Source organism: Amphiura filiformis, chromosome 3, assembly GCF_039555335.1.
Source record: "Amphiura filiformis chromosome 3, Afil_fr2py, whole genome shotgun sequence".
NCBI classification, from domain to species: domain Eukaryota; kingdom Metazoa; phylum Echinodermata; class Ophiuroidea; order Amphilepidida; family Amphiuridae; genus Amphiura; species Amphiura filiformis.
In genome coordinates, this window is record NC_092630.1 from 4384017 (window position 1) to 4403181 (window position 19165).

Genomic DNA, 19165 nt, shown 5'->3' on the forward strand with positions numbered 1-19165 from the left:
CAGATAATACTAAATTAAGATCACAGTGATTCGGATGCATTGAAAATCAGTTCATGTTGAGACAGAATGCTGCAGATGTAGCTTAGTCTGAGTCGGATTCATCAAATGTAGCTCATGTTGGTCCATATGTGTCAAATGTAGCTTAGTCTGAGACGGATTCATTAAATGTAGCTCATGTTGGTCCATATGTGTAAAATGTAGCTTAGTCTGAGACAGATTCATCAAATGTAGCTCATGTTGGTCCATATGTGTAAAATGTAGCTTAGTCTGAGACGGATTCATCAAATGTAGCTCATGTTGGTCCATATGTGTAAAATGTAGCTTAGTCTGAGACAGATTCATCAAATGTAGCTCATGTTGGTCCATATGTGTAAAATGTAGCTTAGTCTGAGCCGGATTCATCAAATGTAGCTCATGTTGGTCCATATGTGTAAAATGTAGCTTAGTCTGAGACGGATTCATCAAATGTAGCTCATGTTGGTCCATATGTGTAAAATGTAGCTTAGTCTGAGACGGATTCATCAAATGTAGCTCATGTTGGTCCATATGTGTAAAATGTAGCTTAGTCTGAGACAGATTCATCAAATGTAGCTCACGTTGGTCCATATGTGTAAAATGTAGCTTAGTCTGAGCCGGATTCATCAAATGTAGCTCACGTTGGTCCATATGTGTGAAATGTAGCTTAGTCTGAGACAGATTCATCAGATGTAGCTCACGTTGGTCCATATGTGTGAAATGTAGCTTAGTCTGAGACGGATTCATCAAATGTAGCTCATGTTGGTCCATATGTGTAAAATGTAGCTTAGTCTGAGCCGGATTCATCAAATGTAGCTCACGTTGGTCCATATGTGTGAAATGTAGCTTAGTCTGAGACAGATTCATCAGATGTAGCTCACGTTGGTCCATATGTGTGAAATGTAGCTTAGTCTGAGACGGATTCATCAAATGTAGCTCATGTTGGTCCATATGTGTAAAATGTAGCTTAGTCTGAGACGGATTCATCAAATGTAGCTCATGTTGGTCCATATGTGTAAAATGTAAATCAAATTGAGATAAAATTGAAAATGTGGATCAGGGTGATTCCATTTTGGGTTGGATTGAGGTCAGGTTGAGACATAAATGATGGAATGAGCCCCTGTATAAAATAGTGATGTCACCTGTATAATAGAATGTATTGATAAACTGGCCAGTTCCACTTGAGCAGTAGGGGTGAGGGTGAGAAAGTATGAAACCACATACTTGAGAGGTTGGAATTTCTTAAGCTAAATGCTTCTATGTGTATGCCAGGTTAAATAATTGAAAAACAGTGGCAATCAAATGATTTTGAATTGTGTGGAAGTAAACACATCCATGTGCTACAGTCACAGAGTGTATATTAATAGTTATATACCTCATCTAAAGATTCCTGCCATCTGATTGGTTAAAAGAGCGGGCATAGTTTTGACTATGCCCACAAAAGTAACTATTCCCCGGGCATAGTTCTGCGTGTGCGTTGTTCTCAGCGTAAAATTATATTACGCACACGTTAATATTTTCGCACGCTATAATTACGCGGAAATCGCAGATTGTAAACTGTGCCGTTCGCATTGAAACTATTAATTTCTCTTCCCAAAATCGATGCTTTTAACCAAACAGATATTGACCGCGGTGATCTCAAAACCATGACTATGCCCTCGGCCACGCCTCGGGCATAGTCATGGTTTTGAGATCACCTTGGGCCTATAATTTTAACCATGCCCCTCATATCAGTCAATATTTGTATACTATACCACTTTTTCTCCTGATTTGGCAGTGACATCAAGGTGTTGAGACTTCTGTAAGGCGCACTCTTCTATGCAGCGTCTTTAAGGGTATGTGTACACCAGCACTTTGAGTGAAAGCTAGCGATTTGAAGCTGCACCCAATGAAATACGCACTGACGTCACTGCCACATTAGAGTGAAAATTAATATAGGAGAGTAAAATGAGCAAGAAGTAAGCAAGAAACTTACATTATTTTTTGTATTCATAAATCATCAATATGTAAAGCTATTCAAATTACTCTTTCCCCATACAAATTTCTGGCCCAAAGAAATGTTTACTTCAGGTATTTGAATATTTAACAAATAACACCCTACTTCACTTTAGTTATTTATTTGTTTATTTAATCCATCAATTCAGTTATTTATCACAAAAGGGAAAATGGTAATAAATCAAATTATTGGCACAACCCACTTTTGCTTAGTAGCTGTTCCCCCTGTCAAGTTGCACATTTTTGGCCCTGGGGGTACTACTGTTGTCAGAAGAGGTACATTGTGGACATTAGAAAAATTTAATCAATTGAGGCTTTGTTAATTACTAATCTTACAGACCACTTATTAAATGTATATGCATTTATACTGATGGATTAATAGAACTTCAGATGGATTAAGGATTAAAGTAGATTGTTAGAAAAGATTATCCTTGCACAAGTGGAACAGTATAAAACCATGTTGACAGCACCAGTCTGTATTCTAGATATTTCTTGGGTACCGTACCCTGAATTCACCTGTAGGAGCTCTCCCTGACAAGAAACACACAGCTTACCAGGGGGAGTAGCTTCACATGTTGCGGTGGGACATTCTTTAATTTATTTTTTCTGCTTCATTTTATTTCCTGGATTATAAAGAATGGGTTCTTTTATAGTACGTGTAAGAAAATACAGACTTTGAAATGATTACTAAAACCTGAAAATCACTCTCAAATGAGTGGAACTAGCTGACATAGGCCTATAAAGTGAATAAACATTCATTTACATCATCTTACAATAATTGACCTTTTTGGTAATACCCGAAATCAGGGGTAGCGCGAGCACAAAAAATCAAGGGGTCCAATTTAATTTTTCTGGACCCTTTGGTACCTGCAAAACCAACATTTAAGGGGTCCGATGAGAATTTAAGGAGTCCATCTGTCCGAAATTCTAAACTTCAGAACTTGTCAAATATTCCGGTAAAATTATTAGTGTTGTTGGCCTATGTTGATTCAAAAGATTTACTGATCTTTTTATTTATTTTTTATTTTTAATTGATGATTTATGCCTCCGTGCATCATGAAATTAAGGAGTCCATACAGTTTTTATCGGACCCTTTGGTCACTTTCAACTTGAGATTTAAGGAGTCCAAAATGGGCAATACCAAAAAATAAGGAGTCCCTGGACGCGCAAACTCCTTAAATGCGACCCGGCTGCCCGAAATTCAACTTTATACCCCAGATGTCGTCATTAAACGTCATGCCAACTTGCAATGCAGTAACAATTTTCTCTAAACAATATGTACATCGGTGTGACGTCAAATGACGACATCTGGGGTCTCACCGCAAGGAATTATGGGATTTATCAAAAAGATCAATTGCATCAATGAATCCAACCTTTGGCAACTATTACTTTGTGTTTTCATATCATTGTCACTGTTACACAAGGTTAAAGTAGTAAATATTGATCTGCAGCAAATATTGATTTAGAAAATGGTGTTATTGTGTTTTTAACACTCTGCATTTATATAGCTAAATACAGGTGTTTTGAAACAAAACTGTCAAGGAAAAAATGGTTGATTTGACCTTTTTAGGTATTCACAAAACATGCATAGAGAAAACACTTGCTGAATGATGTAAGCAGGTCAGTACAGTTTTATAAAAGAAGGGTAACATTTATGGTTGGTTGGCTGTTGTATTAATTTTGTTTTCTTGATTATATTTACCGTATATTTGTCCATATACTGCGTGGATAATTAGCAAATGGGGGTTGGGGTTACATGTAAGTTATCTTTCCTTTCTTGGCTCAAAAGAAAAAAGAACGGGGGGAAATTTTACCCAAAATTGCAGCATACATATGTTCTTTAGGGACCTGTAGTAGCAAAATGTCAACTTGTATAATTATATGACAAATGTTGGGTCAAAATTGTCTTTGTCAAGGTTTATATTTTGGCAAAGACAAGAACAGCAAGATGACTTAGCAATTGTGCCATCTTGGAAAGATACCCAGTACACCACTGCTAAAGCAATAGAGTTCCAGTATGTTTTAAGTACAGGCTAGTCAAGAGCAGTCATTCCTGTTCAAATGGCAGCAGTAGAAATAATTCATAAGTCATAAGTGAAAACACACATTTTAAGCTTCTTTTGAGCCTAATATTACAAGTACATTGGCTATCTGGGAATGTTGCTATCTTCAGTAGATAGCAGATATGTGTCCAAATGCTGCTATCTTCAGTAGATAGCAGATATGTGTCCAAATGCTGTTAAATGTAGGTAGACATCGTATGAAAAGGGTGAGCTGCAGTCACGCTTGAATTTGAGCGAATCACTCAAATATGATCAAATAAATACCCATCAAATAAATACCCAGAAAGTGACAGATCACGGGAAAATTAGTTTTACAAGATTTTTTCTTGGCCCTTTATCATGTTTATTCAGTGTCAAAATCAATTAATAACTAATAGTTTACCCCGATGACAGACCAATTTTGATCATGTTCATACTCAATGCACATAATTTTCAAAATAAGGTATTCACCATAATTTTTTTTCATAAGATTTTGATGGAGTGATCCTAGCATTGGCATTGACAGTGTTAATAATACATCAGTGAAGGTCACCTAAATAGGTCATGGGCAATAGGTATAGAAATATTGTATATAGCTACCAATAATGTTTGCATTATGAATATTGACTATTACTACAGCTGTTCATTCCCGGCTAATGGATAAAAGATGAGTGTCAAAATACAGTGATGTTGTATTTTACTTGTCACCAATGTGCTATAATTTTTTGAGAAAAATGCAAAAATAGGCACAAAATTGGCCAGGGGTGTAGTACCCCCTTAAGGGCTGTGCAGTAAGTATGAGCCGGGGGTAAAATTTCCAAATTGCTTGCCCTTCTCTCGCCTGCCAAAATCGCTTCCCCCTCTTAGCCTGCCAAAAAATCTTTGCCCCCCCAATTTGCAAACCTTAAATGATGTACATCTTTGTTCATCTTCTTCAAAATTTGGGTCCATTGGTCAAGGGCAAACAAATATTTTTCTCTTAATCATGACCTGATTGGAAATTACTGTAACAAACCGTAAACTGATGTATTCAATCCATTTTAAACAGTCAGCTTCATTGCATTGCAAGATAATGGAGTTTTATTGATATTCAAGGACATTCATTTTATCTAGGTGATATCAAATTTATACCTTTGGATTACAATTTGATTGGAATTATTATAGTTGCATGTTTACGGTCTCTTTAGCAGCAGCATAAACTTGTAAATTGACCATCGCTTATACCCATTAGTTAACATATTTTAGTGGCACTTGATGGGACCTATATATATTTTTTTTCACTGTACCTTAGAGGTAAGAAATAAAGAATTGCACATAGGTCATTAACTCTCTTCACACGAGTGTCAACTGCAGACGACAAGTTTTAAAAAAAATTTAAAAATTCAAAAGATTTCAGAAATGTAAATTTGTATGACCATATTTGGAATCAGCATGAAAAATACATTAAAATGAGTACAAACAAGCCTAATATTGGTTCAGTAGTTCTTAAGATAGCTCTTGGTATTTTGAGAAAATATTTCAAAACTTGGAATTGTTTCCGTTGAAGGGCATGGCTAGCATGCAGAGCATTAATGAAAGGACAAATTTCAACCAATTTGGGGGAAAAGAGTGCATTTTCAAGACTGCTGTACTTTTAAAGCTGCTGATAAATACCCACTCTCAACATAGGCCCTAGAAAGAAATCCAGGATTTATGCTTTCTATATGAAACATATTTTGACTAACCTTTACAAATCATAATTCAGAATGTATTTGTAGGTTTAAGACTATATATGAATTAGGTTTCTCTTGTGTCAGGAAAAGTAAAACAGTGAAAAGGGAATTAGGGACTATAGACCTTTCACCAGCGCTGAAAAAAGTATGGAATTCAGACAGTTCCTTTCTGTGAAATTTAGTTTGTGACGGTGAGGTAGTTGAAATGCTTTCCCAATAAGAAAGAGTGGAATATGTTGTTACCCAAGTGGGAAATTTGTCTTATCACATTTTCAGGCCTGCAGCTTGAGTTCTTTCCACATTGCCGGACAATTCAGAAATTAGGTACCGTGATAGGTTGCAGAGTCGCCAGAAATGTTCAGCCCATATCACAATTAATAAATTAATGTTGAATTCAAAGCAATTTAGCTTTTTTAATGGATGTCCAGTTTCCAAAGGCAATGTGGCATATAAATTCCATCAGAGGCTTAAATAGGCTATTCAGTTGACATCCATACACCCCTGTTGAAGACATTACCTTAATCTCCCATACATGGGGTGTAGATTTTAAAAAGAATCACCCATTTGGGTAACTCAATTCAAAATTCATACTCCTTGTGTGAAAGATTAAGATCAAGTCTTCCACAGGGGGTGTGTGGATTGCAAACGGAACAGCGCAGTAGAGACAAGACAATCTATAAGAACGGTTTGCTATAATTGGAATGGTTGCGTGTGATGTGTATTTACCACTAGTCGGATGGAGTTAATTGAGCATGTGGAAATGACCTTTTATTTGTAAATACAATCAATAGACAAGGTGGTTTCATAATATTAGGACAGTCTAGTTGTGGTAACTATTTAATAGCACATCACAGATAGCCAGAGTTATCAAATTAGTGATTTGGTAGCCCAATTTGGGCGACTTTTGAAGATTTATTCCGCTACTTTTGACTGTTTTCTGGCCCATAGAGAGTAACAGTTAAGAAATAATTGGGCGGCTTTTCAGCATTGGCTCCTGTGAATTTTGGGTGTTTTCTGTACCATATAAACCAATGGTTAAGAGAAAATTGGGTGACTTATAGATGATTTGACCCACAATAACGACTGAAATTTTCTGGCAACCCTGCAACTAACCTAATTTTGAATTGACCAGCAATGTGGAAAGAACAACAAATGCAGGTTGAATGGAAAATGTATTAATTTTCCTGCAAAATTTCCCACTTAGATAACGACATATTCCACTCTTTCGAATTGGGAAAGCAAAAACCATCCCACATGTACGTAAATTTCACAGTTAGGAAATATCTGAATTCTGTACTTTTGTGTGTTTCTCTTCCTTTGGCCGCCCCATTTTTTGTCACTTTGCTACCTGCCTGCTGCCTTTTTTATTCACCTGCTATAATACTTGGACTTAAAATCTGGCAACTATTTTATTGTACTGGGAATGATAACCACACAGATCAACCATTAAATTATGATATTAATAAAAATGTATTCGTTTACCTGGGCTTGATATGTGAGAACTTGGCAACTTGTTTTTGATGACCATCTAGATCAACCATCTATAATTGCGATACTAGAATTAATACAAATATTAGTTGCGGTCTATTTATTGTGACCCATACAGAAATGAATCTTTCATGAATGGTTAATGCAATCATTTTTACTAGAAGTCTTTTATCTTTTATTGCAAGTTAAATGTGCCATAAAGCATGCATATTTTAAGTCATTCTGGACGGTATAATAATTTTTTGTTGGGTATGTTCACTGCTTTACTGGAAGTGGTCTTTGGGAGCTGATAGTGTATTGGTATAAGGGGTCTTTGGAACTCAAAATCAAGGGTCTTTCTTGGTTCTGGTTGAAATTGCATTGGAAAAAACAAAAATGAGAGGAATGAGCAACATGATGGGTCTTTTTGAGCTAAAATTGTCAAAATTAGTGGTCTTTTAGGGTTGTGTTTTAGTAAAGTTCAGGTGTCTTTCAGCACTGTGCAGAAAACAAGGGTCTTTGTGGAGAGCAGGTAAGTATGGTAATTTGTCTTAAATGCCCCCCACCCCGGATTTAACATTGTTTTCCAAGTATTTTTGAATAGCTTTGTCTAAATTAGTGGAGAATATCTGCCCCAGAAAATCTCAACTTGTGCCCCCACCCCGGATTTAACATTGTTTTCCAAGTATTTTTGTATAGCTTTGTCTATATTAGTGGAGAATATCTGTCCCAGATAAATTGAATTAATAAATGACGGTCCTATCAACTAAACTTTCTTACTTAACAAGAAATATTCATGTTACCCCCATGGTGTTATGTATTTCAAACCTGCAGATTGCAGATAATGCATGTTATGTAAGAACTATTTTGATTGGTTACAAAGAGGGCTACATCATGTTTTCAGCCAATCAGAGCTATCTACAGTGAGAGAGTAGGGCTTAAGAGAATTCAGCTTTAAAATTTCTTAGAGATATAAAAGCTATATTTTGATTGGTTAGTCAGATGATTATATCATGCGATTACCCAATCAGGGGTGTTGTAAGAAAGGCAGTAGTGCCCATTGAGTTAATTGAATGTAAGAAACTTTTCTAATATTCAAATTGAATCCAGGAAAGATGCACAGATTTTATTGATAAAGATTAATAAAAGGAGCATAGTATACGAGGGGGTATCAAAAAGTTTTAGAAATCGCCCAGAAGTGAAAGAGCTATATCAATGAAATTTTGTCAGTGCAATCACTGGTCCTTATGTACACTATGGTGCAAAAATGGTCTCATAAGTATGTTTACTTTTTTTACAGGCAACGCTAGATGCTAATAACCTGCTGCCCCAGTTACTGCACATAAACTGCAAGATTGAGAAAATTGAGGCAAGCAGCGTTATTAAGATCCTGCATTTGAAGGGTTGCAGTCCCGGGGTTGCAGTGCCTAGAAAATCGATGATGAATTGAAAGTTATCTTCGGTGGTGATTGTGATATTGTCACTGTTACTTTTTGGAAAATGAATTTTTATTTCATCACAGATTTTTTGGGCACTGTAACCCTTAAAATGGAACTTAATCATGCTACATGCCTCAATTTTCTCCATTTTGCTGGTTATGCGGTTACATAGGCAGGTACTGACATCTAGCGCCTGTAAAAAAAGTAAACATTCTTATGAGACCATTTTTGCATCATAGTGTACATAAGGACCAGTGATTGCACTGACAAAATGTCATTGATATAGCTCTTTCACTTCTGGGCGATTTCTAAAACTTTTTGATACCCCCTCGTAGATTGTGTTAATAGAAGCATGCTATGATATTGCACAGAAAGATTTATTTATAACCTGCAGATGTGTAAGTATAAGAGCATTATATCCTCCGGCTATTGTGTGTCTAGAAAAATATTGTTCCATTTTGAGTTAAGGATTTATCATAACACCACAAGTAAACAGATAATGTTCTTACGGACAACCAAGGACGTGTCTGGACAGTTCTGCCTTAGATGATCAATATATCTTAAAGGGGTATCAGCCGCATTGCCTAGATTCTGTAAGGCCTTTGATAGGGCTTATAGTTGCTATAGCGATATGTGTAATGAGATGTGATTCAAAGGGTTCCTTAGAGACAGAGATGAACTAAGACGATCTGACGTAAATAAGGCCAAAAAAAAAATATTGTTGTGTTGCCCTCAAGTGGGAAAATGGGAAATTTGGGTCGGACGGTCGGATTTTTTTTTTTTTTTAATTTTTTTTTTCAAACCTTCAGTTTTTAAAAATCCCCCCAAATATTAAATAATGCTTCTTCAGTTAGGGGACATATTGTCAATTTTGACTCCTTTTGACCTGTTAGATATAAATTAAAGACTAGTCTTTCAATAAAATATCAATTTTAAGTGAAAAACATTGATTTGTTGAACAAATCTGTAAAAATCATCATTCAAAAAAAAAAAAAAAAAAAAAAAAATGCCAACCCTGATTTTTCAGGATTTAGGGTCGGGCGGTTGAGGGCAACACAACAATTTTTTTTTTTTGGCCTAAATATAAACATCTTACGAACTGTGACTAAAATATATCTATGAGATACAGTGGCGTGTGCACTGCGCAGATTTATATAGTTATGCTTAATCCTTGGTGAAATAATTGGGAGGAGGGAGTTTTGAGTCACACACTAAAATTGAGAATTATATAGAGTCTACAAGACCCAGAATTCCTCTGGTCTCCTCTGATAATAGTCCAGCATGCTTCAGTTCTTTTAAGACCTCCTAGGCTGGACTTCTAAAGGTTTGTATACCCCAGTAGACTATATGCTCCAATTATTTAAAATACTAGTTCTTTAAGACCCATACATTTTCATACTTGAAAAGTTGGCTTTCATGTTAGTTTTCACTGCATGTTTGGTCGCCAGGTATGTTATAATGGGCCATTTGCAGTTGAAATCCAAATACCCCTTGGAAGACATTTAATCTTCCACATAGGGAGTGTGAATTTCAAACGGGGGTTCCCTGAATGGGTGATTACATTTGAAATCTACACCCCCTGTGTAGCAGATTGAGATTGTCTTATAGACTCTATTGTAGGCATTCAAACTTTAAGGTTTCTGAATTCGGCAATCTTCTTAGAGAATAGCGAAACCAAAATCATTGTTAAATGCAGAACTGAAAACTTGAATAGACCCATTGTCTCCAAAAGTGCCAAATACTATAATTATCATGATAGTTTGCTATAATATCTTGGTATCAAATCATTCATTGCACATAACATACCCCGGTAATTTAGCATATTCCTTTCAGATATAAAATTATATCAATGCATTGAACAGAGTAGAGATGCGCAATGAATATGCATTTAAGTCAAGTTTTTGGAGTCTCAAGGGGATCCGTAATTGATATCTTCAATACTATCATGCGTGTCCATATCAATGGGCTATTCCAATTGAAATCAATACACCCCCTGTGGAAGACATGACCTTGATCTTCCACATAGGGAGTGTAGATTTCAAATGGAGTCACTCATTCAGGTAACCCCATTTGAAATCTACACTCCCTATGTGGAAGATTAAGGTTGGTCTGAACCCTGGAATTATGGAAACTTTCGGGCCTCATAACTTCTAAATTGTTGGTCTAAAGTATATAAAAGTATAAATATTTAGAATGGCAAAGACTTGATAAGTTCATCTGTGAGGTCAATACACCTTGATACATTTTGGGCCAAAGTGGCACTTTTGGCCCCAAATCCCAAAAATAGTGGTTTTTGGCCCACTTCTTTTTCATGCATCGTAACAAAAAAATTCTTGGGCCAAAATTGTTTTTTTCTGAATTTTTAAAAACTAGATCAAAATATCTAGGACCCGTTTTCTCATTTTTTTGAATTTTGACCAATTTCACCAAAAATATTTGAAATTTGGGCCAAAATGGGGTTTTTTAATGATTTTTTTGAAAAACCAGCATTTTTTGACCATTTTTGGTGCATATTTCTCAAAGTTGGTCTAAATTCAAAAAAATGAAAAAACGGGTCCTAGATATTTTGATCTAGTTTTTAAAAATTAATAAAAAAAAAATTTTGGCACAAGAATTTTTTGTTACGATGCACTAAAAAGAAGTGGGCCAAAAACGTTATTTTTGGGATTTTGGGCCAAAAGTGCCATTTTGGCCCAAATTTGACCACACAGATGAACTTATCAAGTCTTTGCCATTCTAAATATGTATACTTTTATATACTTTGGACTAACAATTTTGAAGTTATGAGGCCCCAAAGTTTCCATATTTCCAGGGTTCAGACCAACCTTAAGGTCATGTCTTCCACAGGGGGTGTATGGATTTCATCTGGAATAGCCCAATCACATAGAATAATTGAATGATTGTATTTGGGTTAATTGGAACAAGTACGGATGTGTAGAACACTTCATATCATTAGATGGCGCATTATTAGTGTGAAAAAGGTGGGAACTAGGCTAGGTCAGGACTAAGCTAACCCCTTTAAGGGTAGGCGAGGTATTGTTGGTCGAAGCAACTAAAAAAATCAATTTTCATTATCTAGATCCATATATTATTGAAAAATCACACCTTGATGTTTTGCAAAACATCATTCTACAAATCCTATACCTTGAAAACTTGCTTAATTTATTGTTGTTAATGAGTTATATACGTTTTACAAAAGTGTTGTTGTTTCAGCCCTCTTTACAACATAACTCAAGAACCACAGGACCTACCAAATATATCTGTGATATTTGAATTCTTTTACACGTTCGCTATGAAATGAGCAATGCAGTTTTTGCCAAAGCTCACTACCATTCGCAAGATGCTGTGAATGACCAAATCGCAACAGTTTAAAATAATTAATAACCTTAACTAAATAACCAAGAGATGTACACTGATGGAAATTAAGCAATATGCATTGCCTTTCAACATTATTTGAACATTGCATCTCATTGCCATACACATTATAATGCATCTGATAAAAGGGCAGTTTTCAGAAGAAAGGATATAATTGACTTAAATATTCTAACCCAGGTTGGTACTAAGTACAAATGACCATAAGGGGACATGCTGCAAACATAGGTAGCATTTTTGGCCTTTCAGTATATCAATTACCCCCTTTTCTTGGCTAATTTTGGTATATGGATGGGTCCTTTTTTTTTTCAAAATTTTCTGAATTTTTTTTCAGAAAGTAACCCAATTTTGCATCACTGTAGCCAAAATGTTTGAAATTTCCCCAAACTTTGGGGGAACAGTTGTAAAAATGAAGACAATTTGTGTAAAATTCGGTCGAAAATTTCGAATTTCGGTATATCAATAAGGTCAAAATTTCGTGAAAAATTGGTATATTGATGGGTCCACTTTCAAATTCTCAGCAGCACACTCCTACCCAAACCAAACTTGAGTCCCCCTGGGTATTCCAACTAGAGTAGTTCACAACTTAAACATGTTTGTAACAGGAAACTTCTTCCAGGATAGCAACCTATGTCAAATGAATGCCAAGTTGGCTGCAAATGTGTAAATTTACAGTTAAAAAAACCCCTAAGATAATTCCTTTATAAGCGCTATATCAAGACATCAAATGTGCAAGCCGCACTTGTGACATATAGCCCCACCCGGTTTGTTTGGCTTCCAATGAAGTGTGCGGTATCCAAGGTCGCATTACCCTCAAAAGCACTTCCGTCGTTGCAGCACCTTGATATTGATACAAATTTATTGCTAATAATCAGGAGCAAGTTGTTGTAGCGTGCGTGTGACGCCTACGGGAGAGAGAGAGATACATGTACATATTCTCACATGCTGTATAGGAAGTCTGGATTCACCATAACGTGTGCAATTGGCAATTCCATTTAAAATCCACCACTATCCCCTGTTAAATACTTGGGAAATATCTTCCACGGGGGAGTAGTGAACTTCATATGGAATTTGCACAGTAACCACTCTATTTGAAACTCTCCCTCCCTCTATGGAAGTTTCAAGTTGAATCTTTGTCTGAGGGTGTATGGAATTCAAATGGAACTGCCTAATATGTTCATTCCATTTGAAATTCATACGCCCCTGTGGGTCTTCCACAGGGGGTGTGGATTTACATAGAATAGCCCAATTGTATCAAAAGGCGCCAAAGCACATTTAAGAAAATGTAGATTTCTAGTTGTGACCTTTTCTTCAAATGTAATTTAAGTAATGCAAAAGCTTTGACTGATTTAGGGCAATTTATTTAGTGATATGAATTCACTAAAGTATAAAGAGGAAAAGTACTCCTAGATGGAAAAAGGGCGGTCTGTCGGCTGGCAGGCGAACTGAGATAATGGTGATAATGAAGTGTGAGCACACTAAATTGCTCTAAATCTTGGCATTAAGATATTTTGCTCTTCTATATGTGTATCAAAGTGATGTGATGTGTCTATTTGATTTGGTGTGCTAGATGGGAAGGATTACTTAAAATGGGTGCAGAAGAAATCCTATAATCTTTAAGTTTGCCAAAGCCTCAGCATGGCAGAGATGTAATTTCAGACTTTTTTTTTCATTTCATTGTAAGCATACGTTTGCTGTAAGTATCTTTTAAGTTGAGGTGAATCCTCAATAAAGTTTTTATCATAAAATCATAAGGAGTGTTTGGACGGTAGCCTACTTTCAAATGTAACTTACAAGCGAGCCAGCAATTAAATTATGCTACAAGCGAGTGTGTGTCCACACGGGACTTACTTGTAACCCAACTCAAAAGTAAGAGTGACCTTCACTGGTAAATTATGCCATGATTATGCACAGTCAGAATAGGATAGAGGTTATCCACGTTACTCATGTGTGACTTCTAACAAAAGGTGCTGGTTCCCGTATAGTATTCCTCATTCAACCCAATTCAATGCACGACCTCGGAGTTACTTGCATGACGTTGGCGGGCTATTTTGAAACAGTCATGGTTGCACATGCAGGTGCTTCTTTTTAAAATCCTAAACAAGGTATAGCAGTCGCTAATATGATATGCAGCTTATAGAACACGGATAACCTATATTGGGTCATCAAGGTCATGTTTACATGTGAGTTTAAATGTAAGTCTTGTTCACACTGGCCTTACATTCGAATGTAGCTCGCTACATGTAAGATATCTTACATGTAAAATCGTCAAAAGTAACTTGCATGTAGCTACATGCGAGTGCGTTTAGACGGGCACTACATGCAAGTTTTTACATTCTAATGTACTTACAAGCGACTTAACAAGCGATCGTCTGAACAAGCGTATAGCCTACCTTCTCTGAGGTGAGCTCAACATGGGGCTAGTGAATTACCAATTATTGAAGTAAGTGGCACCTGCACAAAGCAAAATCTTGGCTGAGGTACAAAGTTCCGGGGGGGGGGGGGGGCCCTCCCACTTTGGAGTTGACGCGTATGTATAGGGCTGTTAAGACCCCTTTTTCAGCATCGCTGTCACCCAAAGACCCCATATTTTTTTACTGAACAGATGCTCTGTCACCCGAAGACCCCTTATTTTTCCATTGGATCTGTCACCCAAAGACCCTTACATGTTCAATTTGAACAGCAATTTTCATTTATCACTGATTTTGTTACTTATTTTGAAAAAACAAAGAAATTTGAAGCCATTTAGAACTAAAAATTCAATTTTCGAGGTTTCTGTGGCGCTGTTTCGGCTCTCACCCAAAGATTCCTTTAAAAAAAGGTCATGTTCTCACCCAATGACCCCATATTTTTTACATTTTGCTCTCACCGAATGCCAAAAATCATGCTCTCACCCAATGACCCCATATTTTTTACATTTTGCTCTCACCGAATGCCCCTTAGTGCGGAAGTGCCAGCCCTACACGTACCTATATCCATTTCATATTGAATTGCCCCCCCCCCCCCGGGACAAATTACCACAATGCAATTGCTTTATTCCATGTGGACAGAACTGCATGGATAGTTGTCCAAGATTCTGCTTGCTGATGTGGCACCTGTGGTTGCATGGTCACTGGGAAGGGAAGGACTCCTTTTCATTTGGGGACTTGCACAATCACTGTGAAGGGAAGGGGCTGCCACTGTAATTTTGTGCTCAGTTGACTTGGGTCATGGTCACTGAAAAGGGGCAGTTGGGGGGGGCACCATGGGTCTTTATTCCCTCGACTGTTCAAAAATCGTGCACGCCACTGACGGCAGTGATTAAGAGCTAGAAAAATATTGCATGCATGGCAACCATGCAAAGGTGAGAACTTTGCTGCTGTAAAGGCCAAAAGGTGACCACCTCGATGGTCCAGCAGTTTAATTACATGTGAAGTATAGCTTATCCATATGATGACATATGGGATCTCTTTTATAACAGACATCATGACAGACAAGATGACCTTTTGACTTAAAGTATCTAGAACAAAAAAACAATTTATGATTTACAAACACAACATTTTACTTCATATTTCATCACATATTAATTTACCGTAAAACTGCTACCTTTCTTTTTGATACCTTGTTTTTAATTTCAATATTTTAGTTTAACCCTAAAAACACTGGAATAAATCTCACTAGGAAAACCACTGCGCATGCATGCATCCCACATGATGCCATGACGCAATCAGCTCAAGTCACATATACCCACGGAATCGCTGGCTGGGCCAGCGAAACCCCTGTGGCTACTGGTCGTTGATCTTGTGTTTGGCATGTGAGTAGTCCAAGGTTCAAATCCCAGGGGTACCAATTAACTTCTTTGTTCATCTTCTCTCCTTTTTTGTTTCTTCTTTCCCTCCCAATAGCAAATGTTCCACTTTTTAACTCCCCACATCCCCCTTCCTAAATACATTTTGGCTATGGGTCTGCGCTTAGTATAGGCAGGTTGATACAGTATATATCCTAAGATATATCTTGGGATGTATTTAATGAATCTCTCCCCAAGTACTCATATTTAAGTGCTGTCACTCATCTGTCAAAGTGAGATTCAGTAAATGTTTCATCACATTCTGAGATTTCATCTTATGTTGTATTGATCAACATCATCCTGCCCATCAAATGTCATCATAGCTGTGTTCAGATGATCACAGAATCCTTAATGATCGGTGCACTCGAGAATTGTGATTCTTAAGTCAGTTTCGAACTGTTGTCCCCAAGAGGGGGTCGATTTTGTGAAAAGTGGACTTTCTTTCCAAAATTTTTACATTTTTTGACGAAAAACCCGTAAAAAATCTGATTCTGAAATTTTGGGACTTTTTGTACACTTTGGCAAAAAAATTTTGGGGGGTGCGACGCACCCCCCTGCGTACAGGCCTGGTTGAGTCTCACAATGCCTGATGATGATAGCTTTGGAATTACAACCGGAAGCTGACTATGACCTCTCTATACTATGTGATCAGCTCGTAATAGGTGAGAATTATTTGGTTTTTGTTACTGTGTGAGTCAGTAAAGTACCAACTTCACAAAGGCGTACGTCAGTCGCACAATATGCTGTTCGCATAGATGCTGTGCCCAGCCGTTTGTATCAATCTATGATGTTATGAGTCCAGCCTATTACGAGCTGATCAGAGTATAGTTTCATTCCCAAGTTAAATCTTGTTTTAGTTCAGGAGAAAATCAAGATATTAGCACTTGAGGATCACTTGGCATTTGCTTGGGAATATCACAATGTCTTGGCGATACATTTGGGGAGAGAAGTTACGGATCAGAATTCTCGAGACAATTCACACGGTGAATTTCCCAAAAATTTTGCTCGAAAACTGTCCTTCCGTGTGGATGTGCCTCATGTGTGTTCAGCTGAATGCTGTTCTTACATGGGTCACTATAAGCTTGCACGACAAGTGTGAGCATGCGATAGGGATATGCTGATGGAACTTAAAATTGAATGTGGTTGGAAATGAGATTGATGAAGTGTATTTTCTACTTAAAAGCCCTGTAAGATGAAAATGACATGCAACATTTAATTGAAGGAAGTACACTATGAATCTATTGCATTTTCTAAATGTGACACTTAAATCTAGGGGAGTACTGGAGCCACGGAGCCAAGGTGGTAAAATTTCCAAATCGTTCCTGCTGAGTCACTACTAAAATGACAAATATGTGTGAAGCAATTTTCAATAAATGGGTCAAAATTAGAACAATTAGGCCTAAAACCAAATTAATTAAAGGAAGATACACATTGCTGCTGTTGGTCAATGTTGTCCCTGTATTTTGAGCTAGGGAGGAAGGGCAAATTCCCCCCCCCCCCCCACCCAGCTCGAAATACTTTAAATGATTTGGTAATAACTGGGCATAACAAATGAACTTTTGAAAATGTTTGACCATAAATCGTCAAAACTGATGATATATAGTTTGAGTAATGAATTAGATCCAATAAATAAATAAATAAAAAGTAAAAAGTGAAATGTTACAGGTACATGTAGGGTTTTTTCATTTTTTTATTTGCACACTTTTGAGAGCTGCAAAACTCATCGGTGTAAAAACCATAAAAGTGTCTCCTGCTCGCATGGTATAAGTAATTTAATTAGCTTTAATTAGATCTTCTTGCAAAGTCAAATTATGTTGATCTTGGTTGCTATGGTCATGCTTTATACAATGTTTTTGGTTGCCATGTATGCATTACCATGGTAACATATTGTAAACTCTTGGGCATTACTCAGAAATGTCATCTTTTTGAGGTCAGTCAATGTCATGGGCTAACCAGGATAATAGTCATCCAGCTGTGATGAGCCTAGGGAGGTATACCTGATGCTGTACAGAAACTATGTTTGGTATTTACATAGAAAACAAAATGTGTTTGATTTTTCGCTTTTAAAATATTTCAATGTTTTTACTCAAAAGTTTATCATCAGAATTCTGTGATGAATAGTTTGTGGAGTTTAAACATCAAAACTAATATCATGGGGTGAAATCAGCGTTATTGTATTAATTTCATCAGAGGTAAATGAGTTGACCACAAGAATGCGGTGAAAATATGTTGAGTATGAAATCATAGGGCTGAGGGAAATCAAATCAAATTAAATTAGACCAGTGTAACAGGGGGTTGCAACACAGTGCAGATATGGGTCTTATGGGAGAATGTATGTATCGGGAGACAAAGCAATGCACATCTATCTACTGTTTTACTTTAATAGTGTTTGAATCATGTTTGCAGAATTTCTTTGTTTTAGCAGAGGATTGTAGTTAAGGTGTTACAAAGTTACCTAAAGGATTATCATCAGGCCAACCATAGTTTGTTTGTCCTTTCACTCTGTGGAAGAGAGGGTCAGTCAGTCATAATCAAATAAAACATAGCGAAAACATGCCAAATAATAGGCCCAATTAGCTTTTAGAAAAGCCTAAGTAGATGTGAATAGTGGGATATTTCTCTACTGCATCACTTTATTTGTGTTTTAAAAACAGTTAAGAAGTGTAAAGAAACTATTCAAAACTTTTCAGAATGTTAAAAATTCAGAAAAAACAAACATAAGTTCCCGGCATAAGTCACAGGTATCTTTTGATTAACATGTAACATTTTGTAAATGAATGGGATCTCCTGAGAGAATCCGGGAGAGAATCTCTCCCATATGCATAGTACCCAACCAATGCACAAAGTAGTAGGAGCCCTTGAGTTTATAGGTAGGAGCTCCCCCAGGTTTAAATGCATAGTAATAAAACCAACCAAAACATAGTTTGGGTGTTGTGGGAAACCCCTGGTAGAATGTAGTTCATATTTTGAGTGGTCTCCAAAGTATGCAGAGCTTGTTAGCATCTCAGCTTGCTATTATAAAGCTTGCATAGATGTTGCTCTTGTAAACATGTGCTTGTTTGTTTGTGACTTGTGTGACTTTGGATTATTATTGATACATGAAGGAATATACCAGCTGTAAATAATGTATGGTAAGTTAAGTTGTAACTTGTAAACAAATCTATTATTTACTGAACGGTATAGAAATTCTTGTAAATGATATTGTTGTGTGGTAGATTTTCAAAAGAAATTTCTGTCAGTGAGTTAAACCATGTAAATTTGCTACTATAAATCTGCTTCTTGCTAGTTTTTTTTGCT

At 36.7% G+C, this 19165-nt stretch overlaps 1 protein-coding gene across 10 annotated transcripts in view; it reads left to right on the forward strand.

The window, feature by feature from the left end:
- Positions 1–19165, forward strand: part of LOC140147895 (actin-binding LIM protein 2-like) — a 428263-nt gene that overhangs the window by 328359 nt on the left and 80739 nt on the right. Inside the window, exon 1 of one of the 10 annotated variants that reach the window (XM_072169683.1) lies at positions 18856–18999. The exons of the other annotated variants lie outside the window; for them this stretch is intronic. Within the exon in view, the coding sequence (XP_072025784.1) occupies positions 18993–18999 (7 nt within the window). The 5' untranslated portion in view covers positions 18856–18992. Of the gene's footprint in view, positions 1–18855; positions 19000–19165 lie in introns of those variants that run through there. 10 annotated transcript variants of the gene reach the window in all.